At 47.6% G+C, this 27,973-nt stretch overlaps 1 protein-coding gene across 3 annotated transcripts; it reads right to left on the reverse strand.

Moving 5' to 3' along the window:
• Window positions 1-1,018: 1,018 nt before the first annotated feature.
• On the reverse strand, window positions 1,019-27,685 carry CABP1 (calcium binding protein 1). 3 transcript variants are annotated; one of them, XM_066562417.1, is made up of 7 exons: window positions 26,903-27,679; window positions 9,698-9,874; window positions 6,116-6,146; window positions 5,317-5,460; window positions 3,944-4,053; window positions 3,379-3,526; window positions 1,019-1,639 (listed from the first exon to the last, which is right to left on the reverse strand). In XM_066562417.1, the coding sequence occupies exons 1-7, from the start codon at window positions 27,503-27,505 to the stop codon at window positions 1,614-1,616; spliced, it is 1,239 nt and encodes a 412-aa protein (XP_066418514.1). In that variant the 5' UTR covers window positions 27,506-27,679; the 3' UTR covers window positions 1,019-1,613. The 3 variants fall into 3 exon arrangements, with proteins under 3 accessions (XP_066418514.1, XP_066418516.1, XP_066418515.1); XM_066562419.1 differs by lacking the exon at window positions 26,903-27,679 and adding an exon at window positions 14,389-14,570; XM_066562418.1 differs by lacking the exon at window positions 9,698-9,874 and having other exon boundaries at window positions 26,903-27,685.
• Between the last annotated feature and the right edge of the window lie 288 nt (window positions 27,686-27,973).

Genomic DNA, 27,973 nt, shown 5'->3' on the forward strand with positions numbered 1-27,973 from the left:
CACACAAACCCTACCTAGTGCACACACCTGTGCAAACACAAGTAAACATGCACACACACACACAAATATAAGGAGAAACAGTTTTTCCATCACTGGAGCATCAGCCATCACTACAGCTATGCTGGTTAGCACAGCAACAGGAAAGCAGAAGAGAAAATGCTCCTCTGGGACATGGATTTGTGGACCTGAGAATCTGACAGAGAACCCTGGAAATGAAAGATTTGAGATGGAGGAAGCAGGAGGATATTGGTCCTTGACCTCCCAGTTTGAGTAAGGAGGCAACCAAGAGGAAAACAGCTCCCAATCACACCAAGAAACACAGTGATGATGGTTTTTAAGCCATTTGAAGCCAAACAGAAATTAATCCTGGCAACTTGTGAGTGAGTCTGTAGGTCTGGTAGAGTAGGGGGAGTGGTAGCTTGGGAGCATCTTGGGAAAAGGAGGGTAAGATTTGATGTGTCTGGAAGCAGCTGGTTGGACCTGGAGGCTGCTGTTGTCACTGCTGCAGACATGTGCAGCATTCCTGAGTGTGAAGAGGTTGGAGAGCAGGGCACTGCCACACAAGGAAGCTCCCAGCCAATCCCCAACACCAGTGGAGTTACAGCTCAGCTCCCACAGCATGGCCCCACCATATATGTGCTCACAGTTGTGTTTAAAATGAACTGAAAAGGGTGAGGTTGGCTATTGCTGCTTGTCCTCTTCCCACCCAGCTCCCCTCTGGGCCCTTTCTCCCATTGCTCCTTCCCACAATACTGCAGGGGCTCTCACCTGTGCCCATGCCAGTGGATGGGGACCCTTTGCACTGCCCTCACTGTGAGGCACCTCCATGCCCCTTGGCCATGGGGACAGTGGGAGGGAGGGCAGAGTCCTGACACAGACTTAGTGGCCAGCACTGACTCCCCTTTCTGCAGCAAGGACTTGCCTTTGGATCCTGGTGCAGACCCTGGGGTGTGCATCTGCCCAAGCCCTTCTCCCCCAGCACGGTCACCACCTCTCACAGGGATATCCAGGCTCCACATCATTTCAACGTGCATATTTATCACTTTCCCCCCACAAGACATATATTTGAATTTGCTCTTGGTAAACATAACCACAGGAGATGCAAATAAGTGTTGGGGAAGCATAAATAACTCCACACAGACAGACACACACTGAGACAGCAAACACAGACACGGTTCACCAAGGGAAACCAAGAAGTGCAGAGCACGCCCTGAGGCTGCCACCAGTCCCAATGGCTTTGCTCTCATCCACCAAGCCAAGAGGATTTCTCCTGCTTTTGCTTTGCAGCAGCTGGTGGGAGAATAAAGCTGGGGAGGAGGAGTCTAAAGTTGCAAATATCCCATGAAAGCATCATGGCAAGTCCTGGCTCTGCAGTTTCCTGCAATCTTCTTCAAGGAATGGTTCCAGTTGTAGGAAGTTGCAAGTCTTTCACAGTGTGAAAGGGTGGAGGGGCATGGGGACCACCATGAGGGAGGAGCAGCAGGTCATCTTGCAATGTCCTAATTGCAGCCAGCCGATAAACCTTCACGTAGGAACATCGGGGCTAGATGCTCCAGCTAGGTCCTCTTCTGCCCTCTCTAAGGTGCTGATTCTTCTTTAGCTGAGAATAATCTTCAACGGGACATCATGCGAACAAACTCTGCAACCAACAACACAAGAGAGTCCTGAACCAGAAGGTATCCATGGTCCTCAGCCCAGCTCTCATCCACTGGAGACAGCAGCCAGGGTGAGACCTGGAGTCCCCAGGCTGCCAGCAAAGCCTGTGCACTCTGAGATTGGCCCTGAGAGCTCACACAACGTGGGCTTTAATCCTTGCATTAGATAGGGTGATAAGATCCCTCCAGCAGGTCAGTTCATTGCCTTGGACTCCTTCCCAACCACCTACGGTCTTGTTTGCACAAGCAACTCTTTGTGCAACACTACAGCCAGCATTGTCTCCCTTCACTGTAACTTCAGGGAACCTTGATATGCAGTTTTGGGAACACAGTATGATTTCTTAGTAAGCTTGCCACTTCACAGAGATACCAGTGTGGGAGAGCATGAGAGTTGTGCCAGTATCTATACTGGCGTTCTTGCAGAGAAAAGCTTACTTTAAGGGACTTCTTGTTTTTAAAGATACATGTTAACTGTAAGGATACCCTGGATCTATTTCTTGACTACCCTGCAGTTTGTGAAGTCAATTGCAGTTGTTCAAATTGAGTGTAAATGCCATCAAATATAAATGTGTTTTCATTCGGCACTTGAATTGCTGAGAAACTAATGACTCTGCAAAGAAGAGGGCAGTGGAAATTACCCCCCTTGACTTCTCCTTTTCCATTGATAGAGGTGTCCTCTGACAACTAAAGTGCTAACTCACAGAGAAATTGATACTGGGATAGCATTTCATGTATTTTAGCTGTCTAACATAATTTAGCTGTGGGAAACAAGGAGAGCTTCTGTCATGTAATCAGCCAGTGCATTAGAACAACTTCAGCTACCAGATACTTTCTAGGAAGATACTGGTGGTATTCTAATATTTTCAAAGCCCTCAGAGGCTTCAGTAATCCTGAGGACTGAGATGCCTTGTAATGTAGGAGACCCAGGAATACACTGAGCCAAAAAAATTATGTCAATTTTACTTTAATTTCATAGTTCAAGTACTTCACCCTTACTGTAAAGGGACATCTGGATTTCTACCAGGGAAAAAAGCAGCCTGCCACACTCTCACACCCTTCCAGCTCTTATATCTTCTTAGCTGTCTGATATCAACTGCTTCCTTGCCAGAAACCCTGGGCTCTATTAATATTGCTCCTGCCACAGCTAATGGCTAGGATAGAAGCCTAACCACTCTTATTTTTCAAAGTCCTTCTGGCATGAAAAGTGTGAGAAGAAATTAATTATCTCTAAGATTTAACATGACACCTAGGGATCAGATATCTGCAGTATAAGTGAGCACAGCTGGCACATGACCATCTTCTGGCATAAAGGTCCAGAAACAAATTCTCTATAAAGGCATATAACAAAGGTGAGCCAGAGGAAATGAAAGATGCAATGCATTCTCCAAAGCAATTCAGCCACCCCACAGCTCTTGCAATAGATTTAAAGAAAGGAAAATGCCCCTAAAACAATGGCAGGCACAGCATGTGTGCACCAGGATCTGTTTCTGTATAACAGATTCTATCTCTTACCATGCTAGAATTATGGAGACCCAATGGCAACTGAGATGCAGCAAGAAATGATACACAAATGAACAATTCATCTGACTGAGAAAATGAAGTTATTTTTTCTCCATACTTCAGAACCATGGGCCCTGAGCATGCAAGTCTTCCACTTCAGCTTCTGATCTGAAACTCTGACTCACTCCAGGTAGATGGACAGCGAGCATTGATCCCTTCTCACCTTCAAAATCAACACGCCCATCTCCGTTCAGATCCACGTCCCGGATGATCTCTTCGATATCCCGGTGACCCACCTGCTGCCCTAGCAGTTTCTTCATGGCTTCTCGCAGCTCACTGGTGCTGATCTCCCCATCTCCATTGGTGTCAAACTGCAAGTACATGAAAAATACCAGCAGGGGAAATACAATTAATGGAAACAGGTCTTGCTCTGGACTGGTTTTTGTACTGCCTTGCTCCTAAGCGCTCTGTATTTTCTCCATTCCTTCCATGTCTCTCCTTTTCCTCTTTTGGATCCAGTCTGTCTTTCCTCCTCAGAAAACCCTTGCAAATGCTCTGTCTGCATCAGCTTTTCTTTTCCTTGCCTCAAGAGTTCCCTTATCTTAGCAATGTTCTCTGCTCTTCCTTTATTCCATGCCTGACTGGGCTCTTTCTAGATCTTCCACTGTGCTGCTCTCTCCTCCTTCTCTTCTCTTCTCTTCTCTTCTCTTTTCTTCTCCAGTGAGTCTTCTCTCTATCCTGTCTTGTGTTGCTCACCTCTCTGGGAGCACGCGGAAAGGATCACTCACCTCTCTGAAGGCATCACGGAGTTCTTTTACACCAATCATGTCTGCAGTCTCTGCTAGAAGTTTTGGTCCCATCAGCTCAACAAAATCTTCAAAATCCACATGGCCACCCACTTGGGACAAAATGAAAGATTGTGTGTAAGAACTCCATAAATTAGCCAAGACCAGCACTCACTTTGCATTTCTTTGTGCCCCAGAGAGCGCTTGGCCCTCCAGGAAGCAAAGCACAGAAGGTGTGGGACAGTGGAAGTAAAAGGAGAGGTAGTTTTACCCTGTATTTTCTGGATTGTGGGCTGGGCAGAATGAGCCCAAGTTATTCCATCCTAGGCTGCCATGGACTGTCACACCCTTATTGCATCACACAGTATGTATCAGAGGCTTGATCGTTCTAGTGCTTACAGCAACACTCTGCTGTGCCTGTGCCAAAGGGCACAGCAAGGGCACAGCACGACATCCCTGCAGAGCCTGGGCACTGCCCTGCAGCACTGGTGCAGTCCTGCTCCATTACAGCAGCTAATGTATGTCCAACTGTTTATTCATTGTATTAGTTCTTTTACTTGTTAGTGCCCTGAGAGCTGTCAGCAACACTCTCAAATTCCCAAGCACTTGTGTGCTAGGGTTATCAGCTGCTTTTGTGTGTGACTGGTTGCATATGTCACAGCTGTTCTCCTTCCCTTGACCAAGTACTTTGTCCTTTTAACATAATCCTGTGTCAGAAATAACATGCACTAAATATGCCTCTCCCCACCTGGCTGAGGGTGATACCCTGCACTGCCACAGATGAGAGCTGACAAAAACAATGGTGAAAGACAAGGGTCACAAACACAGTTACAGTGAATCAGATGCATTTGTCACATCTTTCCATGACTGCAGCAGATGCTCCCATCTGACACTGCCAGCACAGCTCGCTCACAGCCCATCCCCAGGCACACAACAGATACACGAAAAACCACCACACACCAACAGCCCATCCATCACCCATCTAAATGAAGCATCCCCATCTTCCCAGGCTTGCTTTTCAGTCAGACACCATCTGACAACAGCTTCAATGTGACAACACACAGAAGCTGTGCACCAGTGCCTGCACACACTAAGGGCAGTTTTACAGCTGACAACATAAGCATGAAGGACAACCCTTCCACTCACTGTTCCCATATACAGTACAGTCCACACAGCCCCTTTGATAAGCAAAAACAAAGGCATTGACTTTAGGTACCACAAACAAACAGGAGAGATGATAAGAAGCGAAAATCAGAACCAAAGAAGAGAGGGGAAAACTCCAAAGGAAAAGAGGCAGCCAGAGACCAAGAAAGCCTGAGGCAATGATGCAGGGCACAGCAGCAACAGGCAGGTACAGCTGGGTGTGTGTTACTCACAGTTCATGTTGATCTGCTGGGATAGCTCTATTAGCTCCATCTCAGTGGGCATGTAGCCCATGGTCCGCATGCAGTTCCCCAGGTCCCTGCAGTTAATAAACCCATCCTTGTCTTTATCAAACTCCTTAAAGGCTTCTCTTAATTCTGCAGGAAAGGAAGAACAATATTGTCAGTGACAGCTTGAAATACCTTTTCCAAGAAAACTCCCCAGAATAAACAGCACTTTATGAAGGCAGACTCTCTAAGATACTCAGTATTTTCCCACCAGATCTCCCTACATGAGGCAATGACTGCAGCAAAGTTAAGCTCTTCTGTCAGCAGTGCTGCTGGCCCATTCCTGGCAGGAAAGCTTGCTTGGACTACGAGTGTCACAAACATTTCATTGCTGAACTGTGCTTCCTAAAGAAACTAGTAAGTTTTTCCAACATTTACCTCTGCAGTCTATTATACACCCCTCACTGTAGGGATTAGCAGGTAAACCAGCTTCCTTGGAGCCATATTATAGTATCATGCCCCACAACACTTTCTGTGGGAGCTGGAGGGACAGCAGTTCCCCAACAGCCAATATCCCATTACTTACTTATCCTCTCACCCTGAAGAATATGGAATGGATGCAAATTCCTTACAGTCAGAACTCTTTCAGTTTTACATTATTTCTGTTACTGGGATTATTCCAGTAATCATCTCCCTTGATTTGCCCCAAATAATTTTAACCCGTGGGGGCCACCATGAAAGGGCCAGCCAAAAGATTTTCACTGGGCAGGGAGAAAGAGGACAAAGAAGGAACAACAAATTTTACCTTCAATTTCTTCTGGACGCAGTTCTCTATCCTGCAAAAAGAGAACATATTCTGTTAAAGACATTTGTTGGCCACAAAATAGTTTCAAAATAGCACTTGTTGGTACAAAGGGTTCTGGAACAAGCCAGAAAGTGAGAGAAGAAACAAGAAGGTGATGACATGTTTAATACCATCTACCTAGGAAGGCTTCCCAGCTTTCCTTCCCAAAGAGAGGGGTGTTAACCTGCACACATTTCTCTGCAAGCCCTCTCCCTCTCATCTGGTGGACAGGGGGATGACAGGTGGTCCCTGAACAGAATAGACCTGGACCAACACAGCAAGATTTGTGGCCTCCCCACTGATGGTATTATTGGCGACTTCATGAAGCTGCTTCATCATTCCCCAGCACCAAGTTCTGGAGCAGAGACTGTCCCTGTGGCAGTTATGATCTCCTCTGGATTGTATTTCTACTGCCATTCCTGCTGATACACACAGATCAAAGCAGCTGGAAGCAGTCCTTGTAACCAGCAGGTCTAGACTATCATCTGCTCAGATCACTGCTTGATCTCTGTCCTCCTGGCAGGACAGCAACAGCCATGAGGTCTCTCACAGTCAATGTCTCAGTGACATCTCCTACAATCTGTCCCCACAAAAAGGTAGTAACTTCCCCCCAGCCTCAACTCCATATACAAGCATTTTGAAACCAGTCATGAAGGCAGACACACAACATATACATTATCAAGGTCATCCACAAATGAAACAGGACAAGGATTCACCATGTTCAGGAAACACTGCAACTTCAAACATCCAATTTGAATTTCTTGGAAGAAGGGGGAGGATATAAGAGTATAGGAAAGCTCCAACACTGCACCAGGAAGAAGAGATGAGCATGGAAATGCACTGCTTTCTGGTTTAAATGCCCTTTCTAATTCCTCTCATGGTTCCCAGGCAAATCCAAAACATCTGAGAATTTGGAAACACAGAAACGCGATCTCTTTTGTCGTCTCACTCTCGGCTTTTCCCCTCAACTGTGGGGAGTTTCTCCTTGCCTTCCAGGTGTCCTCCAGCCTCACCCCATGTGCCTGGAGACGGTGCCTTTGATCAGTTTGAGAAGGAAGATCCTTTGCTATTTAACCACAGGCTCCTCTGGAAACTCTAATGGCAGCTGCTCGGAGTGCATAGCAAACTAGGACACACACTGGTTTACGTCTGTGCAGAAGTGGGCTGTGCCAGAGAAATGACCAGCTTGCCACTCATAACCTTCCCAGAGGCATCTCTGTGCTGGATGGAACTGTCAGAGCGTGCTGGCTCTGCTGTTTCATCCTTCACAGACCTGGTATTTTCAAACATGTCATCCCATTTGTTCTGCTTTCATCAATACCAAGTAATAAAGCAATTCAATCTCCTCAGACCGGATGCAGGAGGCATAATTGCCCTCCTGCCTTAGATAAAATAACAGAAGAAAACCACCCACAATCAGTTCCAGCACCTTGTGCACTTTATTCCATGGAGTGCAAACACTGAGCCCTGGAGATAGAGGCTGGGTGCACAGCAGGTGCAGGTGCAGAGCTGTGAGTGCCAGCACTGCAGTGCAAAGGGTGCCATGACTCACCCACGGTAGCTGCTGTCTTGTGACAGTGGCCAGGGTAGGACCCAGGCCCTCCATCAATACAGTCCTCACAAGACCATCCTCTTCCTCCTCCTCCTCCCCCTCCTCCTCCTCCATCACTGAAGACCACATTGTAACTGACATTGGTGACACCTGTCAGAAGTGGGGGCTTCAGCACTAATTTTGCACACCAAAGAATTTTCATTTGCCAGATACTGCAAATGCAGCAGGAGGGGGAGGGTTTATGTCCCTCCAAAAATCTGACTCAAGTGATAACTAACATCAGGAAGAGTTTTTTTGTTTTAAATTTGAAAGATCCCCTAAAATGATTAAGGAGTAAAATTGCTTGGGATAAAATGGGCTGAATCACTCTAAAGCTTTCGGAGAACATATGGGAAGAGGAATAAAACTATTCCAAGAGTTAAGATCCTAGATATGAGCAGAGGTGACCCCCTCTGAGTCCATTATACTTAATGGTCTTACTCTCATTTATTTCTGTTCTATGCCCAAGAAATCCTGTTGGCCTAGAGAGTCAGTAAAAGTAAAGCTTTGTATTAGATGCACTTATTCTACATCAGGGTACTTAGAGACATCACTAATCCTATTTTGGAGACCTCTCAGGGTACAGTGAGCTTCCATGGCCTAAGCAGGATGGACACTTGTCCAGCTGTCCACTAGGGAGCTGGACCTATCTCCTGTCACAGGTGGCTCTGTGCAGGTCAGCAAGTGTACTTGTGCAAGAGTGTGTTTCATGTTTTAGTGACCTGGCACAGGGACTGTGTGATCACACAGTGGCTGAAGGTTAGGAAGAACAAAAGCCTTTTGATCAATAATGACAAATAATTACTCTTTTTTGAGTTGTTGGTTGAAGCAGAGGTTTCCAAAATAAAGACCTACATGTCTCCTACAGCTGTAGATGACCATATCAACACACAAGTAAAGCAGAGGTTTCTTACAGAGGCAATAAACCTCTGGTTCTGAGGCAATTGGGGTAAGCTTTGTTTCACCACAAGAACATGGAAGGCACTGGGTGAATATCTGACAATGCACATATTCACTAATACATATCCATAAAAGGTTTGTTAATCATATTAAATTTTGTTTGTCTTTAAATTCATGTAATTGTGGAAGTAGAATGTTATGGGGCAAAAATATGTTTTAGTTCTTGTAAAGATACGATATTGGGGTGCATAAATACAAGCACATATTTTTATTTTTTGTATAAAAATGCATACATTGGATGCATATGAGCACCTAGTTACGATAGGTGTGACTGAATGAATGGAAGTGGTTTTGCTATTTCTTTCTCTCCATGTGGGAGGGTAATAACATTTGGTAGCCTGGCACTATTTGCAAATATAAGGAAAGCCTGATGTTCCTCAGTTTAACTGGCTGGGATTGCTGCAGTGTCAGGCTGGGTATGCCAGTGCACAAGAGATTGTGTCTGGGTATCTGTGAGGAGGCAGCTGTCTGCTTATATCTGCTGGTACTAGTGTGCTCACTGTGAACTGATAGGAACAGTATCAAATATGGACAGCTTGTTCCCAATACAGATGCCCTGATTTGCATTTAACTGGCTATTTAGGCTTTAAATGCTAATCCGAGCCTGGGAATGAGAGATGGGTGTCTTGCTGGAATAACAGCTTTGAGCACTGGACTGTTCCGGAGTGCATATGATTATGCAAGTCCTGAAGTCCTAAAACCGTTTTCATGAATTCATGTGATTATGGCTACTCGAGTGTAGACTCGAATCTATTTTCCATAGCTGCAAGTTTAGAATCCTCCTTTCTTGGTGTTTAGGCACAAGGATATCTGCACATCCTTCAGGTTAGACATTTGCCTGGGACTGTATCTGCACTTGGAGCTGCACTCGAGATCCAGGGCTGGGAGTTACAGAGCTGCACGCAGACGGAGCACGGGGGCGGCTCCGCATCCCCGACTCGCGTCCACGTGGCTTTGTGCGTGTCTCGCCCCGCTGGGTGTAACTTACGTACAGGCTGCCTGTTTTCTGCGAAGCCCTTCCTCAGGAAGATGCATGCTGGCCCCAGCAGGTTGTGCATGACGGCGCAGTTCTGGGCCAGCACCATGAGCGGACCCTGGTACTCGCCAGCCGACGACCCCTCTTCGCTCGTCTGGACAGCTTTATAGCTCGTCTTCTCGTCATGGCGGATCTTCCCAGCCAACCAGCAGCAAGCAAACAACACAACAGAGGATGTTACCTCCCCATCTCGTTCCTCTGAAGTTTTACTGAACCGCCTCGCAGAGATATAATTGCTAAATTTCTTTCATCTGGTGCACACTGCGTCCCCCCCACCGGCCTATTCGGATTTGTACAGAAGCAGTAAGTCCAGGAGTTCACTTTCAAAAGCTGAAATAACAACCAACCACGAGAATTTCTCTTTGAAATGACATCAAACTCTCAGCACTGCTCACATCTACCCAGGCACGGCCCAAAGTGCCACACTCCCACAGTCAGCCCCGGAGTTAACACTGCCTTGAATGAGCTGCAAAGGACAAGCACATCCCAACTTAACAGTACGTGTGCCAGCCCGTGCCCCGGGCAAACCTGCCAGGGCATCCCCAGGAGACCCGGCAGAGCTGCACAAAGCCACTGCACAGGCTCACACAGCATCACACGCTTGATCACGTTTTCAGAAGACCATTTACAGCATCAGGTGGCCCTGCCAACTGCAGGCTCACGCTGCCTTGTGCAGCTACTAATTAGTTACATCCTCAGGGTTTGAGGCACTTACTGCCTTGGCCTCTTTTAATCACTGACAGTCCCAAAGTGGAGATCAGACACGGGCACAACATTTTTGAGTGTTTGCATTTGCACATTTTCCAAGTGCACACGTCCTGCTAAGCTAAGGCTCCAGAACAGAATCCAGCACTGGATTTTATAAGGAGGCGCTGCTTTCCTTTTATAGAAATGCATTTCCCTGGCTCTGCAAAAAACCTCTTATCCTGATATTCCCATGCAGCTATAAAAAGCCAACACAACCCACAGGACCCTTGGTTTTACAGAATAAACATTAATCATACATTAGATTCCTCTTCAGGAATGATTCTACTTTTACAGCCAGCGTTCCCAGGGGTGATCAGAGAAGCTCTGTCACTTGTCATTGTCTCTATTAACCCTTTCCTGAAAGCCCGAGGTAAATTTTCAGGCTAAAAGACCAGACACAAACACCCCCCATTCACACTTGTCTGAGACTATTGTATCTACTTGCTGTGTCTGTCATGTGCTATTACATTGCATGCATGGTTTGTAATTTGCCTTTTTGTACACAGTCTTACACCAATCTGCTCATGTATAATGTCATGTGAATATCAAGCATCAAAACAAAAATAACTCAAAAAGCAAGCCAGGGAGAAAGAAAATGATAAAGCAGAAAAGCATTTTCATTGCAGCCGTGGCTGAGAAAGGAATTGATCTCTGATTAATTCTGACACATAGGACACTTGTCCTTAGAAAACTGAAAGATGAGCATCCATCCACGAATGGCATATTACTAGCTCAGCTAAATGTCAAGACATCTGTGTTGAGCTACACAGCTTTGTGACATCAGTGCAATGTATTTTCAAAATTATTAGCTTTATTTCCTGTCACATTTTTCAGTTTAATATACCAAATAATATGAATCACTTAAATACCCCACATCAGTGTTTAATTCCAGTGAAGCCACATGAAGGATGCAAAACCCCACAGCCCCAAATGTTTGTTTGCTGACATTTCCAGTCAATAGTTTATTACCAAGCTATACAGCAGTACCTCATAATAGTCATCCCATTATTTTTCTGTCTCGATAGAGGTTGCCAGTTTGACAAAACAGTTGCCAAAAGCCACTGAGGACTGTGACCAGACAAACTGCTGCAGTGCCAGAATACCAAGGTGAACAGCTCAGCAAGGCTTTCTGCCCTGCACTGTCACTGCAGGCAGGATTTATGGCATTCAATGTTCCCTCTGCCAGCAGTCTCACAGGTTCTCCTGCAAATATCCACTCAAGTTCCCTTCACCATGCTCCTTCTACATCGCAGAAGAGAGGGCAAGGGAGCTGTGATATTGGTATGGGGCAAAGAACATCAGCCACCCATTACAGGGGAAACAGCAGTATGCATGACAAAGAAAATGCAAGAATAGGACTGGGGAGATCAGGCTTTCCCAGTCCCTTCTTAGGAAAGGACCACTAACCTTCCTGGCAAAGTCCAGCCCTTGGCTGTGTCAGACCAGCAGATTATGGAGTGGGAAGAGACCTGGTTGATCTAGAGATGGCCAAAGTGATAGAGAGCTGTGGTAAAGTGAGGGACCTGGATGCCAAGGCTTTTAATTTCTGCACAGCAGAAGCACACCAGGATTCACTTCATTTCCAGTCTGAGTGTCAGAGGGACTTTGCAGAACAGCAAGCCAACAGGGGCCTCGATCCCAGCTGCAGTATCTCTTGGAGGGAAAAGCAGCTGGGATGGCTTCCACAATCACTCGGGGGGACAACGTGACAGCAAGAAACTGAAGCTTCCAACAACAGACAGGGAGTCACAGCCTGAACAAGCAAGGTACCCTGGTGTCATCCAGACCTAGACCAAGCCACCTGGTGCCCAGGAGTGAATCCCAAATTTTGGGTTGAAATCATGTATTCAAAGAGTTCAGACTGTCACCCAAGAGCAGCTTCCACACGTGTTGTCTGCAGTCCCTCCTCTTTAACGTTTCAGCAACATGAGTTTGCTCAAAGTAAAATCTGAGAAAAATGACTGGGATCATATAACAGCCAAGTGAAGTTGGGCAATGTTAAGACTGATCTGCAAAGTCTCCAGTATAATCACGTGTGTTGCGATGAAAAGAGTGGCAGAGTACCAGGAGCTGTCAGGATGAGTGCCTTATTTCATAGCTCACTAGAGTGATGCCTGAGAAATTCTCTGATTCAGCTTCACAACTTTTTCTCTGCAGTCCTGACATCCCAGGCCTTGTAACTAGGCACAAGGTGAGTTATTCAAAGCAGCTTTTAGGAATAAAAGCATAAATTACCTCAAAGACTGACAACACAATTTACAGGTTCTTGAATCTATTTCGATTCAAGCAGCCTGGCTACCTGTCAGACTTTAATTGCAATCGCCTTGTACAGCTGCAGACAACTCCTTTTATTCCAAGTTGAAGGCGACCTACAAGCAACCAAGTTGGTTTTTCATATGTGCAACATTTGGGTGAACCTCAGCTACTTCTACATCTCCCTGCAGGTCACCCTGACCTAGGACTGGTCTCAGCACTGCCTAACTGCTTGGTGATGAATTCCCTCATCAAGTATCCCAGCTCCCCCACAGCAGCACTGTGCCATTACTGGCTTTGTTTACAACAGCCAAGATAACAAGCAAATTGTGTTTCTATACAGAAGAGGCCAAAATGCAGCCAAAAGAAACTCTACGATGGAGGTCCTCTCTCTCCCAGACAGCTGCCTTGCAGAGAAGCTTTCCCAGGTGGCAAGCTCTCCTGGATAAAGCATCTTGATGGCAGTGGCATTTCACTGCTGTCAAGGTCTCCACAGAGGCAGCATCTCATTGCAATTCTTTGGATGATCAGCATAACTTTATCATTTATGAAGAATGAACTGCATAGCTTTTTGCTGAGCTATTAGATTTGCAGCAATGCCAAGTGAGAACTGTGTGGCTGACAGGTACACAGTGCTGTAAGGTCTTCCTCAGTCAAACAAGAAATGTTTCTGGGGCATGTCATTCCCATTTCAACCCAGTCCATAACTGCAGAATTATTCCTGAATCTAGTTTGTCCCAGGACCACTGCAAAACCTCAGCACAGAGTAGGCTGTGGGCTGAAGCCTAACTGATACATGTGGCAGCTCACAAAGTCCAGCTGGGCCCAAGCATGGAGACACATTGGCCACGCTGATGTGCAACATGATGCACAAACACACAGCCAGGGCCCAGTGTATCCACTCACAAACAGATGCATGGACAAGCAGAACAGAGAGAAAAACATGCTTTTGTACCCAAAACACATACCAAAACTAATTGTTTCATATGCAAGGATAGATAGACATAAAAAACATGTGCATGTCTACACACAGACTTCTGTGAGGACATGCACCAGCAGGTGAGCACACACAGTGCCATACAAGCAAGGGCATGTGTGTGATACACAGAAATGCCTTCTGCACTCACAGCAAACCTGCTCAGGCATTCAGGGTGCCTGTGCAGAGATGTAAAGAGCTAAGGACACACAGGTACCTCAGATGGGCCCATAGGTGTGCATACTCTTACACACAATGGTAACATGTACAGACACATGACCCTTCATGTATACATGCATTTATGTCCCTACACCCATGCCACACATGATTACTCAAGCACAAGCACAAGCTCAGTCCTGCCCTGACAGGAGTGTGCCAGCACACTGTGCACATCAACAAGCACATGCTTGCACGTACTCAGAGGAGAGCTGTACACACACAGTGAGCAGGACACGAGCCTACACACACATTTATTTATACATAGTATGGCTCTGAGCATCCTGGGCTCTACTGGCTGCACTTGCATGAGCAGCTCTTACAGAAAAAGTCTGGTGAAGAAGCTGAACCGTTCATACTCATCTCTGTGTTTCTCCCACCTCCCATTCTCATCTGCCCAGAGTGTCACCCATCCCAAGAAGTAGGGCTGGATTGATTCAGTTCAGGGAACATACCTTTTTAGAGAGGTTTCTCAGAGGAGACTTCACACAGTTGCCCATAATATGTTGAGGCTGCCTTTCCGGTGGACTTGGTTATAAAGGAACTGAAGCAATTGATCCCATTAAAGGTATTCCTTGGGAGCAAAGCAAGAAAGGCAGCACCAGGCAAATCCAAACAGCTACTGGCTGCTGGGGCTTTCCCTCTTCAGGGAGCTTTTTCTCTCTCTGCCTCTCTCTCTCCGTATTTTACTTTATGTTCACTTTCTTGAAGAGATGAAGCAGGAAGGAGAGGGAGGGGAGAGAAACAGACAGAAAGAGAGGGAGAGAGAGAGAGTGAGTGAGAAGGGGGGAGAGAGGGAGGCGGATGTATAATCTACATCAGATTAATGTTCAAATCCCTCCCACCCCCCTCAATCTGCAGGCAAGATTGTTTCACTCATAGGAGAGGGCTGTTTCAGGGAGAATTAAAACAGAGAGGCAATGCAAGAAGTGATTTCAGTGATGAGTTCTGTGAATCTAGCTAGTTTGGGTCCACACAGCCTCTAAACACTGCATCCCTACCCACCCCCCTTCTAACTCCTCTTGGCTTTTCAATCACCACAGCCCTAGGCTGGCCAGAAGGCAATCCACTTAGGGGCTTGGAGCAGACCACAGCTCCTTTCAGAGCAGAAATGGACCAATTTATCTGGGTGGGACCTGTTTTAGCTTATAAATATCAGCAGACCTAGAAGTGTCTGATTTTTATTCTGTCACAGCAGAAGCAAGCCTGGAAACAGCAGTCCTGGGACCCTACAACACTCTCAGCCCCAGGACAGTAATATTTAACCACAAGGGAGAGATGTTGAGCCAGTCTTGCAGTAAAGTTTTTCCAGCTTTCTGCAAGTAAAAATCAATTGGCAGTTTAACCAGTACAAGTCTGCCAAAGATGGGCTCAACCCGAATCTTAAATCTAAACAGCCTCAAGTTAGATAATGTGAATCAAAGAATTTTGATGTCAGATCCATCCATTTCATTTGCAAGAGCCCAAGTCTTGGAATAAATAAGAGGCACCTGAACCTAGAGCTGGCTCTAAACTTTGGATTTTATGCCTGTAGTGTAGAATAATCTCTGAAAGAAAAGGGATGAGTTCCCAATATATTTTTTCCTGATCTCAGACTGAGCATAAGAGCATTCAGTCTGAAAAGAGATTTAAATTGAATAAAAACCACATAATCACACTCAGGCAACAGTATCTGAGCAGGATTGTGAATGCACCTTTAGCTCTGAAGGCACCACAGCTGCAGCTCCACAGTGATAAGAAGTATGAAGAGATAAGGACCAGGATGACACTGATCTTACACCCTGATATGCAGCAGGCTGCTTGGACACTCTGGTGTTGAGATGAAAGATTTCACATCTTTGTTTGCAAGTGTAGTTCCAAACAAAAGCTTCTACAAAGACCTGCTCCATAGGCTGAGGACTTGCACCACATGCTTTTTGTGAAGGAGCCAAGAACTTGCTCTCCTGGCAGCTCTAGGGCTGTAGGACAAAGGATGAACTGTCAATGTCAAAACAAAGCAGGGATTTCTCCTTCCACCTTGATGGTGCTGTGGCAAATTAAGTATGATTCTAAGGTGACTCAACAGTTGCTTTAGAGCTTAGAGGCTTCTTCCACCTAAGGAGATGAGTCTAGGAGTCTAAGTATGACAAAAGTCTGCAGCTTCTCCAGTTAGTCACAGACAGAAGTGCATGGCCATAGGGAATGGTGCTTCTTGCTCTTCCTTGTACTTGCAGCTTCCCAAGACTGAAGGCAGTGGTTCAGCCTCCTCTCAGATTCCCTGAATGCTTTCTTCATTAGATGATGTTGGTAGGAGCTGCACAAAGGTCCACAGGCTCTCCAAAACAAAAAGCTGCAGCAGAACATGCTGGAAAACACTCTTTGTCTGCCCCTTGTACCCAGGGCAGACTGAGAGGGGGACAGAGGGGAAGACCTCCATAGCAGAGCCCACCCATGCTGGGGTGGAAAGCAAAACTCTTCTTGAGTTGGGCCTGTCTCCCTCATCAGGAGATGCTGAGGAAAAATACAGTCACTCCTTGGGGGCTGTGCCAGCCCTGGGCCTTGCAGTGGGGTCTTTGCAGGAAGGTGCTGAAACTCGCAGCTGCTCTCAGGCTTCCATCTTTGGCCCTATTTCTCTTTTCCCTCTTAAGGCAGCTAATGGGAGGCTGATCTACCCTCTGACAAAGTGCCAGTCATTAATAATGTCCTCTGTCAGCCGGAGCCATTCCCCAGGCTCCTTGTTTATTGACGAAGTGCTTGTCTCCCTTGAGCAGAAGCTGCCACACAGCGAGTGAGGCGCCTGGGCTCCTTCCTGAGACAAATGACTTCAATTCCAGAGCAGAGAGGAGAGAGAATTGCCTTTCTGCTGCTAATGAATCTCTCCCTGACAGGAAGCATGGAGGCCAGGAACACCCTGCAACTGAGAAGTGCCCATCTCCCACATTGTCCCAGAGAGAGGGAAAGAAAGGGAGTCAGACATCTCCTGCCAGAAAAATCCATCACAGTTCCCAGACTATTGTGGGAATAGCTTTGGAATACAGCTGTGGAGTGTGTCTTACTGAGCTCTAAAAGCCTCTCAATGAGATGGTGACCCTCTAAATACTGGTTTGTACCAGAGCATTCAGAGCCAGCCACAGCCATCACTGTGTTTGCCTTCTCTCCAGCTTTTCTTCCCTACAGTTACAGGCACTTGTAGGAAACGTGCAGGGCAGAGTGAGAGGGCTGAGACCTCCTGCCAGGCTTGGCAGGGAATTCGCAGTCCAGGAAGGGAAGAGGGAATGGGAGCCCATGTGCACCAGGTTTACAGCACAGACACAATCCTTCGACTCTGTAAGAACTCTAGAGGAGCTGCAAGAGGCCCAAGAGATGCAATCATAAGCAATTTTTTTATCTCCTTATTTACTCTGACTCTCTTAAGAGCAACTGGGCAGGACACCACAATCTAGCAGACAGCCCCTGCTGAGCTCTGAGGAGGAAAATCTCTCTACATTGGGATCTTGTTCCCATCACCACCACAGGTAGCTTAAAGATAGGCAAGGAAAGTGGAGTTGGCAGAAAGGTCATTAGAAGATTAGGTTAGAAGGAACATATTTTCTCCCTTCCTCCAACTGACGCTGCTGTAAGAGAACAGGATGCTGAGAATAAGTGTGTCAGAAACATTTCTGTGTAGGTGCTGATCTGTGGGTATGCCTATATCTGGGGTAGTCAGTATGCATGTGGGAGGGCTGCACATGCATGTATACTGGTTTTCCCACACAGTTCTTTGTGGCAATCACACTGTTCTTTTAAGGTCTGTGTCTCTGTTGTAAACTTTCTAAAAATCTGTAAGAACTTTGTGAAATGCAAGTCTTGCTGCTGTTCATCCATCCCTCCCTTTCTCCCAAGGTCCCAGGTGGAGAGCAGAGACCTCAAGGGATGCAGCTTGGCACAGAGCAAGGTGTCAGCCCATGGGAAAGAAGCATTTGGCACACTGACTGACCTGAACACATGGAAGGGAGAAGGCTGGCTGACTTGGCATTGAACAAGGAATGATTTAGGTGGTTTAATATGTCTGGATACTTTAAAAAGCAGCAGTACTGTGCTTTGGGCTGGCACCTTTGGCAGAAATGCTCATTTCATAGGAAAATGTTGGAACTCCTCATAGCTAATCATTTGGCAGGTGCCAGAAGCTTTATCTAGTGGCAGCAAATATCCAACAGACACAACAGAAAAAACAAAATCAATCCAAAACATGTGACTGCTTATCAAACTGTAGCTTTGCTTGGCAAAAATTTTCAGTGGAAGTATGGATTTGTATGGGGACTGTTCAGATGCTAGGCCTGTTTCAGTGCACAGTTCTTCATGTGCTGGAACATTACATTATTGTTCTGAACACAACATAAATACTGCTACAGGTCAATGTCAGTAGGTAATGGGTATTGTATAGTAAAGCAGGGGAAACTCTTTCCTAGTAGCTTTTCACTGAAGTCCATAGTTCTACCAAGAGCCCATTAAATGCTTTAAACATTTAGTATATTAAAATATATCCCCTTACTTTATTTATCCTAACAGGGCAGGAATTTTTGTTGTACTTTTTCCTACACCAGAGTGGAAAGTGCACACATGGATTAGTAGCTTTCAAATCTGCTCCCAATAACCCTTTATCTGGTGGCTACAGATCTGTATTTTACAGGAAATGTATAGTTTTACAGAAACTGTCTTGTCTACTGAACGACCTCAGATGAGCCCAACCATTTGGAGTGGGCAACATCCTCCTGTTGCCAGTTCTGTCAAGGACCTGATTTTGAAGCTCCCAACCACTGGAACATGCTCTGGCACTATGAACTTCTGTGACTGATTGCTGTTTCTTCTTCTGCATCAGCTCCCAAGTGCTTTTGCTGCACATTGAGTTGTGTCTTCTAACCTCAAATGAACCTTGGATGGTTCCACATGCCAGTCAGACAAGTACAGGTCCACCTCAAGGGGAGGCACAAGCAGGTACTGGTGGATGCAGTCCAGGTTCTCATCTAGGGAAAGGAATTCTGCAGAGAGTTTGGGAACTTTCTTTGCTGTCATCTGTTCCAGGAGGAAAGTGTTGCTGACTCATGCTGTGCATAATATTCTCCTCCGTAGAGCAATTGGATCATAATCAATCACAAACAACAGAATGTTTATTAAAAAAACCGAGGATATTTTCTATTTCTCTCAAGGTAACAAAGCCTGGACTGCCTGTCAACTTCTGTTTAGAACAGCTCTGTCTGTAAATAGCTGCCTTCATTTTGCATCAGATGAAAATAGATGGGAACGTGCTTTCTCCTGACACCTTCCCTGCAGATCTGATCCAAGGATTTTGCATTAGCCCAACTTCCAAGTTCCCACACAGGAGATGCGTTGCCCAGACCACAATGTACTGTGGATATTTGCTGATGATGATCCTAAAGATCATCAATGGGCTACAAAAAGACAAGTACAAACTTGACAGCTCAGAAGCTGCTGTGAGGATTTGTCATGTATATGGAGCACAGAGGTTGTTTAAAATAAACCTTACGTGGTTCCTTGTCTTTGCTCCAGAATATGGGAATTTTGTTGCACTCCATCCAACTGTGACTACTGCAAAAGCAGCTAATTCTGCCTGGCTCTCTCACCTCTTTGGAAACAAGAGGGACAGGGGGTCACTGTTTAGCTGGCACACTGAGGTGCTACTGAAAATGTGGCTGATCATCAGATGAGCAGAGGCCTGGAAACCAATATCAACAAAATAGTCCAAACCAACCCTCAGCATTATGTGAGATTTGCCACCCTAAAACAGAGATCTGCCTCACTTCTAATTTGAGTAAGGATCTGACAGCACCTTTTAAAAGGCCAAACTGTGTATCCCAAGTCTCCGACTATGCCTCAACACAACTGGTCCCAAAGTATCTACACAATTTGTGGTTTATTTCAGCAGAACACATTGAGGTTGCTGGCGTTTTTCTACTTCCTGCCTTCAGCTGTTGTGACATTGTGCTTCCCAATGTTACACCACTGCCTGTTTCCTTCCATATGTAGAGAACGTATTTTGCCTGAGTGGGATGAAACAATGCTATGTATTCCTTCCAAGGATGGTTGCAAGATGCAAAGTACTCTAGGGGAGGAATGGGTGGAAGAAATATTAGAATATTGCTAATGTCTTCATTCATGGATAGCACTGAGTTCATGGTCTTATGCTGGTGCAGAAAGCTACTAAAAATCTAAATATGACCATAGCTAGGACAGTTCTTTCTCTTTATTTTTAAGTGGAGCATTTGACTGAAGGATTACCCAGGTTCATGGACACTGCTGCTGCTCTCTAAGGTCACAGGAATGTCAGAGGATTATTGAAACAGAGCCCAAAGTTAGCTAGACATCTTTTACTGAATGCACACCATATAGCTGCTTGTTATTGGAAATCAATACCACTCATGGACGCATCAGGGATAAACAGTTACTGAAGCTGGAATGCTACAAAGAATCACAGCTAATTCAGCTGACAACCTGCAGCCCAGCCACTACATCTAAAGCTAAACTTCCCTGACATTGTGTTGAAACCCAGGATTGCATGAAACAAAAATCAAGGTGGTAAAGCTTAACAAAATGGACAGTGGACTTATATAAAGGATGATTAATTTATTATTGAAAGCTTTTTTTTCCTCTCAAAAGATAAACTGAATCTAACCAGAAGGTTTGTGTATTTCAGTGCATTAGATCATGCTGCTGTATATTTCATGAACAGAATATTTAATGAATGTTCTTTTAGCTTGGTTTTATTTTGATGTCTTTCTATAGCCTTTTAAAACAGATTTGTTTAAAAAGTAAATCACTGGCAAAGATTAATGTTTGCTGGCAGACCTACTGTAGACAGGAGGCTTATCCATTGCCCCTCAGTGATTCTGTACGTCTGGCTCACATCCCTCAAGCTCTTTACAAGCAATAAATGTGATGAACTTTTCTCCAAGCTGAGCAAAGGGGGGAACTGAGTGGATATGCTCAAGTGGAACAATGTTTCTCTGTGTCTGAGTTCATTACATATAAAAACATGAGACGTACCTTGGAAGGTGTGGCAGGTGTCAGCAGGCAGGTGTGCACACAAACGCCGAGCGATGTTTTAAGCACAGGAATGCATAAGCGTGTACAGAGGTGGTTGTGAAGCCACACAGAAGATTTAGCAGAGGCTGCACGAGCAGGCTGTGTGTACATAGACAAGACATGTATATGAAGGCTTTTTATGTCAATCTACATGCATGGACATGGGCTGTGGCAACTCATGCAGGGATGGAAGCAGGCAGGCTGTTCGGGCCCCACGCAGGTATCCGGACCCCTGTGAACACGCAGCTGGGAGCGGCTCTCACCTACTTCACGGCAACGGCGGGGCTGTCCCCGGCTCTGACCCACTCACCGGGCAGCCCAGGGACAGAGCATGCCCCGGGAACCCAGAGCGCGGCGGGTCCGTGTCAAGGCGGCTCCGCCGGGCGGGGAAGGGCCCCGGGCCGAGGCGGCGGGGCCGCGCGGGGGCGCGCCGGGGCCGCCGGAGCCCGGGCCGGGGCCGCCGCAGCCCCGCTGTAGCCCCCCTGTCCCGGAGCCCCGCGGCGGAGCGTGTGGGGGACAGGCCCGCAGCACCGATCCCGGGAGCTCCGGCGGGACGGGCAGCAACAGAGGGAATACTGCGGTCTGTCCGCGGGACTGTCCCCTGCGGCCACGGGAACTCCCTTCCCTCTCCGCCCGTGCCCTAAGGGACCCTTTTGGGGCCGGTATAAACATTCAGAGGTGCCATAAAACACGGAGGAAAAGTCGGTGCAGGATACCCGGCATTTCTCCGGGTTTTTCTGCCTCCTAATCTGTGCACCCACGCTCCATGCTCCACGCGAGACAAGACCGTGCCATGGGACCAGCACCACTTCGGCGGTCAGTCATGCTAAGCCAGAAGTCTGTTCACCCCAAATTACTGTGCCGATTTAACAGTGTTAATGAGCAGTTTAGTTAGAGACTGTCTCAGTTTGTCACCAGCCCTGACATGCCACTGCTTCACCTGCCTTACAGGCACAACACAGCACGTGAGCACCTGGAAACCCAGACCTTTCACCTTCACCTCTCCACCCCACAGCGTGACACATGAAAGTTTCCATGGCGGCCTCCCTCACTAATACACAGGGCCAGCTGAAAACTTCCATTACTAAGCCAGGAGCCACTCTACCCTGGCAGGACTGGCCAAGGCTTCCTACTTCTCCACGGATGGATCTCCAAGAATGGTCCTGATGCAGTGACTGCTCTTGGGCAAAATGCCTGTTAGAATCAGCTGAAGCCAAAGACATTGGAGGGAACAAAGTTATCTGGCAGATGAGAAGACCAGAAAGGCTGGACAAGGCACCTTTTCCCTACACACTCTCAGCTGGTCAGAGGAGAATGTTCTTGACATGCTTTCCACACATGCTTTCCACATTTTCTGTCCCAAAAGGGGGCCACTTCTGTCATCCCAGTTTGCTGTAAGGTCCATTAAAACCTGTTAAGAACTAAAGCTCAAGAATAAAGAGGGACGGAGCAGGAAAATAAAAGGAAAATTTCACAGGAAATGCAGAAAGATTCCTTCCCTATTTTAATGGTAATGTGGACAGTGACATTTAAGCAGGAATGGGAGATGGTGCAGGAGAGGCTTTAAACTCCCTGTACAAATAGAAATACAAAAGCCCCTTTGGCCACAGTGCTAACAGCAGAACCCTGTAAATATTTCATGATTCTCTACGGCAATTGTTTGACCCCTTTGATCCCCATGCTACCAGAGGTAATTGACAGAAAACTGTTGGGGAATCACTTCACTGAAAAATTTAACAGTCAGGTAGGGTGTGAAAGCTAAACGGCTCTGAAAACGTTCAGGTCTCACATGGCAGGATCGCTTACAAATTAATATTGCATAGCAAATGCCCGGAAAAAGCTGCTCTTGAAGATGCCAGCTAGGCCAGCACTGAGGCACAGGAGGAATGAAGCAATGAGAACCAGTGGCTGTCTGTGCCGCAGTCCCTGCACAGAGCCGTGGTGAGCCAGGTGCCAGGCGGCCGCTGCACCGTGGGCACTGCAGCCACATCACCGTGGCACTGCTGCACCATGGGCACTGCAGCCACATCACCGTGGCACTGCTGCACCATGGGCACCGCAGCCACTGCACCGCTGCCCCAGGAATGCCACAAAACTTGCACTGCGGTCCTGCTGCCACCGCACTGCTGTCCCGGTCTCTGTGCTGCTCTTGCTACTGTTGTCACATTAATAAACTGTGTCTTGCTGCCAGGCTGCCACCTCCCCGCCATCCCAGCTGCTGAGGGGTCACCACTCCTCTTCTGTTGCTGAACGGTGATCTGTAGCCACACTAGAGACACTACAGGACTCTCTGCTCTGCAGGGGTAATAAGCATGCTCCCTTATGCTTCACAACACACTTTTGCCACTTGGCCACTTCAACACTATCCTATCAGGCCAAAATCACATGAAACATCTTCCTCATGCTCCCTTTCCTTGCCATTTTCCCACTTTGCTGCATTATCATACGCACATCCCTTGCCAGCTACACCCGTGAATCACAGCACTGCTCTCGCACTGCACTGAGCCTCTGCCACTGCAGGGCCACTTTAAAACACTGCTGTCCCACCGTCCCACATAAAACCAGCCCGTACTCACACTGCACTGTCACCAGGTAAGTCTGTGGCGTTGTCCTCTTGCTAACTCAGCTGTGCTTCCAAAACTGTGGCATGGTGATAATACTTCACTTGCTGCCTTCTGCTACAGCGGGATGGTGCTGTCAGATCAGTGCAGCCCTTTGCAAATATCACACCAGAAGTGATCACTGCTGTACAGAATGGCTCTTGTCTGCAATATTGTATTACTACATCAGTAGACTGCTAAACTCTTCTGTCAGGCTACAACACTCCACAATTATCACACCCGTGCACTGCCAAACTCCTACCACACGGCACCAGTATCACATCTCTGCTGTGCCCCAGGACTGCGTTACCACAGCACTGCATTGTCAGTGCAGCTCTCCAGACGCTCGGAGCTGCACGCGCTGCATCCCAGCCCAGCAGAAAGTCCACAGCAGGTGCTCTTCTGCAACTGCTGCACCGAGCTGGTGTGCAAACATGTCATTAGGCTAAGATGACATCCTGGCTTATACTTAATGCATCATTACACTACCCTACTTTTCTTAATTCGTGTACCACTCAATTACAAAATGGTAAAATATCCTAAAAGAGTATTACTGCTTAATGGTATTAGAACATCACTGCACCAATATAGCATAAGCCTAATTAATAAAATATCACTGCATCCTGTATCCTGGCAGTATCTTAGCATTCTCCTGGAGTACACACCCACAGTGCACTATATTGCTGTGCTGGTTATATAAACACGGCGCTTCTTCCTTCACTCTGTCTTTTTTTCTGCACAGCTACAAATCTGTCTCCCTCAGACACAACCCTCTAGTCCTGAACTGCTCCTTTTTGCTGTTACTGCAATAATGACATTCTCCATTCTGCAATCTTTTCTGTGTATCTACTGTACCACTGTAGTGTCTGCATCTGCGACCACATCACTGCACCACCATGGAACAGGGTGATGATGTTCCACATCTGTAGAGCTGGATCAAGATAAACTGATGCTGCTGGACCACAGTGCTCTGCTGCTGTGATATACATCACTGTGCTCCTCTCCTATGTACTGCAGAATTACTGTTCTAACTGTTTCACACTGGGCTGTGTGGGCTAGAAAGAAGTTTTCATATTAAATGAATTATCTGCTGAGCTGTTGCTGTCTTCTAATCACAATGTGTTACAGAACCTGCAGCCTCAGACTGCAACCCTGGACATGTCTGCACCTATGACCCTGCCACAGGTGTAAGTCCTTGCCTGTTTCAAACCTTTGCACACATTTTTACACAATGCTGGGCATTTATTTCTTCATTCACAGAAACAAAATTTGTATCATTCTGTGCCATGACAGAATTTCCATACATCTTACACCTGGGCCTTTATTCATCGCAGGATTTTGATATCACTACCAAAAAAAAAAAAAAAAGCTTCACGTATTTCATGTAACCAGCTCTTTGTGTATCCTAAATTATAAAAAATTATAGCTCCCCATCTTGCCCCTGTACAGGGAGATCTACTACAGCCCAGTCCTAAAAGTCAGTCCTAAAATCTCCAGTAAATTTTCACTCTGTCACAGTTACTTCAAAGAAAGCAAGTGAGAGATGAATACAGAGTGAAAATGCAATAAATAACACTACACTCCAAAAGAAAGATGCTGGTGTGTGCGTGTAAGCACTGGTGCAATGTACTCAGTGAAAAAGTGAAAATTATAATCGTATCTCTCTCATTTCAGTGAAGGGCATTGTTGAACACCACAGGTAAATTTTGCTACATTTACAGCTTTCAGAACTGTCTTTTGACACTGGAATGCGAGCAGCAGAACAAGTAAAATAAAGGTGCTGTTCAGGTAAGGACTAAGCTCAAAATCAGAGGGGTTTCCATGAGTGGGAGACCTGGCATGAATTTGTATTTGTGATGCTTTGGAGACATACAGCTCCATAGACTTAAATTTTTTTCTTGGATACATCTTCACTTCGTTCAGAACTACAGCATAAATCAGAGCCAAGACCATGCATTTGAAAGCCTGGTGCTGGAATATGGCTTTTTGTAACTTGGTTGAGCATCAATCTGCTGACCAGGCTCTTCCTTATTGTCACAACAAAATTTTAATCTATACTTTGGATGCACCATTGGCACAGGGAGGGTAATACTTGTTTTAAGTTAAACACAACTGTAAAATTCCTAAACAGCAGACTGCCAGTGAGGATGGAAAAGTGTTGTGCTTTGGAGAGAGCAGATGTGCTTTGATTTTTATCTGGAGAAGTCAAGATGAACAGAAGTCAACAACACTCCCATATTAAACATATGGGTGTACCACCTCCTTCCATCCAATTACAACATTTTTTTCTAATTTTCTCCATAATCCCAGTCTGAATGGGCTCCCTGCAAAGCATCCCAAACACTCATTAAAAAAAAGGGAAGGGAAAAAAAAAGACAGGAAAAAGAAAAGACTCATCATTGGATAACAAACTCCAGAAATCATAACTCTGGATTAATCAATCATTTCCAGGGCTGGATGGAACTTAGCCACCCAGGCTACTGGTTTATACCTATAACTGTGCTTCTAGAAGATTGCAGTTACATTAATCTTCCCAGAGATTATATTTTCCAGTAACATCCCTAGATGTTTCTAAAAGAAAATTTCAAGCTAGTCTCCCTCTGCCTTTTCATTTTTAGAGGGTAACCGTGTTGGGTAATTTCACCACCAAAAGCAGCTAAAAGCAACAGCTTTGTGCCAAAAGAGCTTGCAAACACCAAAAGCATCTGTTCCATTCTAACACAGTGACTGGGAAGGCTTCGGAATTGGGTCAGGATTTTTTTTTGTCGTCCTCCCCACTACCTTCTCCTGACAGCTTCTGCCATCAGAAATGATTCATATGCTGATTGTACAGAAATGTACCATAAGGAGATGTAAACAAATACAGCAAAGCAAGGCGGGGAGCCAGAGAGATAGAATCTAATAAGTAAATAGCTTTTAAAAATCCGGTTCTCTGACTCTCACCCTCAGCAGGCAGAGCCACAACTTCCCCCGGTGACAGGGAAAGCACCGGCACTTCCCCCGTCAGCACCACCGAGAGCGCCCTCGCAGCGCCCGGCGGGGCCGGGGGTTCTGACCCGCGCCCCGTCCCCGGCGCGGAGCCCTCCTCGGGGCCGACCCCGCAGCGCCCCCGGCCGTGCCGCAGCGCCGGGAGAAGTTCGGCAGGGGCAGCCAGGAAGCAGTGCATTTACAGCTGCGGGCTGTGCCCGGGGGCGCGGGGACTCCGGAGCGAGGAGCCGAAGGTCCGTGAGCCGCAGGAGGAGGGGGCGCGGAGGGAAAGCGGGTGGGAAGAGAGGGAGGGGTGGGTGGCGAGGGGCGCTTTGCCCCTTACCTGGCCAAAGACCGAGCTGAGCATGGGGTGCAGCTGCTGGATGAGGGGATCCGCTTCCACTGACCGATCGCTGCCGCTGGACTTGGTGGAGCACTTGCTGCTGGATTTGGACAGAGGTGAAGCGCCTTCCGAGAGCTTCAGGGACTCTCTGCTGGACCTCTGCCTGTGACTGAAGAAAAAGTCCTCCTCTGCCTCCTCCCCATCCCTGTCTGAGAGCTGATGCTGGTCCTGGGGGTGACCGTGGCTGGCGTGCGGCGGGAGGTGGTGATGCTGCCTGGATGTCCGCACTGGTTCCTTGCCGCTGCCTCTCCTTGGACCTCCTTCCGCCGGCTCGGGCTGACTCTCCCCCCGTCCATGTGACAGCTTCCCCGCGCCCCTCGCTCCGTCCTCCCGGGCGCCTGGGTGGCAGAGCGGCCTGCGGGCACTGGGCTCCCCGGGGAGCTGCTCCTGGCTCAGCTCCCTCCCCATCTGCCCGCCTTGTCCTTTGCCGTCCCGGACGCGGCTGCCGCGGGGCTGGGGTTGGCCGCCCGCCGCCCGCCGGCTCCCCGCCGCCTTCAGCAGCGAAGTGCGGGACTCGCTCTTCGCCATGGAGGAGCCGCTCATCGCGGGGCCGCTAGAGCCGCATCCCCGGCCGGGCGGAGCGCTGCCGCTGCGGGCAGGGCTGCGGCGCGCCGCTCACGGCATGTCCTGCGGAGACCCGCTTAAATCCCGCACCGCGGCCCATGTGACAGCGCAGACAAAGGCCGCGGCAGGGGCGCTCCGGCGGGGGCTGGCGGGCACCGTCTCCCCCTCCGGGGCTCTGCCCCCCCACCCTCCGCGCCTCCGCCGCCTCTCCAGGTGAGCCGGGGCCTCCCCCCGCCGGGGGCCGGCTCGGGCCGGGGCGCGCCGCAGGCGAAGCGGCGCCGCCGAGGGGTGCGGGCGGCGGCGGGCGGCGCTCCCGCAGCGCGGCGGGCGTGCAGGGCCCGGCAGCCCCGGGCACGGCGGTGGGGGCCCAAGGGCCGCAGCCCCGGCGCGGCGGCGGGCGGGAGTCGCGGGACCATCGCCCCCGGCGGCGCAGACGGCGAGGCTGGC

This window comes from Molothrus aeneus, chromosome 18 (genome assembly GCF_037042795.1).
Source record: "Molothrus aeneus isolate 106 chromosome 18, BPBGC_Maene_1.0, whole genome shotgun sequence".
Lineage (NCBI taxonomy): Eukaryota > Metazoa > Chordata > Aves > Passeriformes > Icteridae > Molothrus > Molothrus aeneus.

Excerpts from the sequence above, each read along its gene's own strand:
- CABP1 (XM_066562417.1), bottom strand. The coding sequence starts at position 27,505 with ATGAGCGGCTCCTCCATGGCGAAGAGCGAGTCCCGCACTTCGCTGCTG. Across the intron at positions 5,461-6,115 it reads GCGTCCAGAAGAAATTGAAG|AATTAAGAGAAGCCTTTAAG; the intron begins GTAAAATTTGTT and ends CCTTTCCTGCAG. Across the intron at positions 1,640-3,378 it reads TGGGCGTGTTGATTTTGAAG|AGTTTGTTCGCATGATGTCC; the intron begins GTGAGAAGGGAT and ends TGTTGGTTGCAG.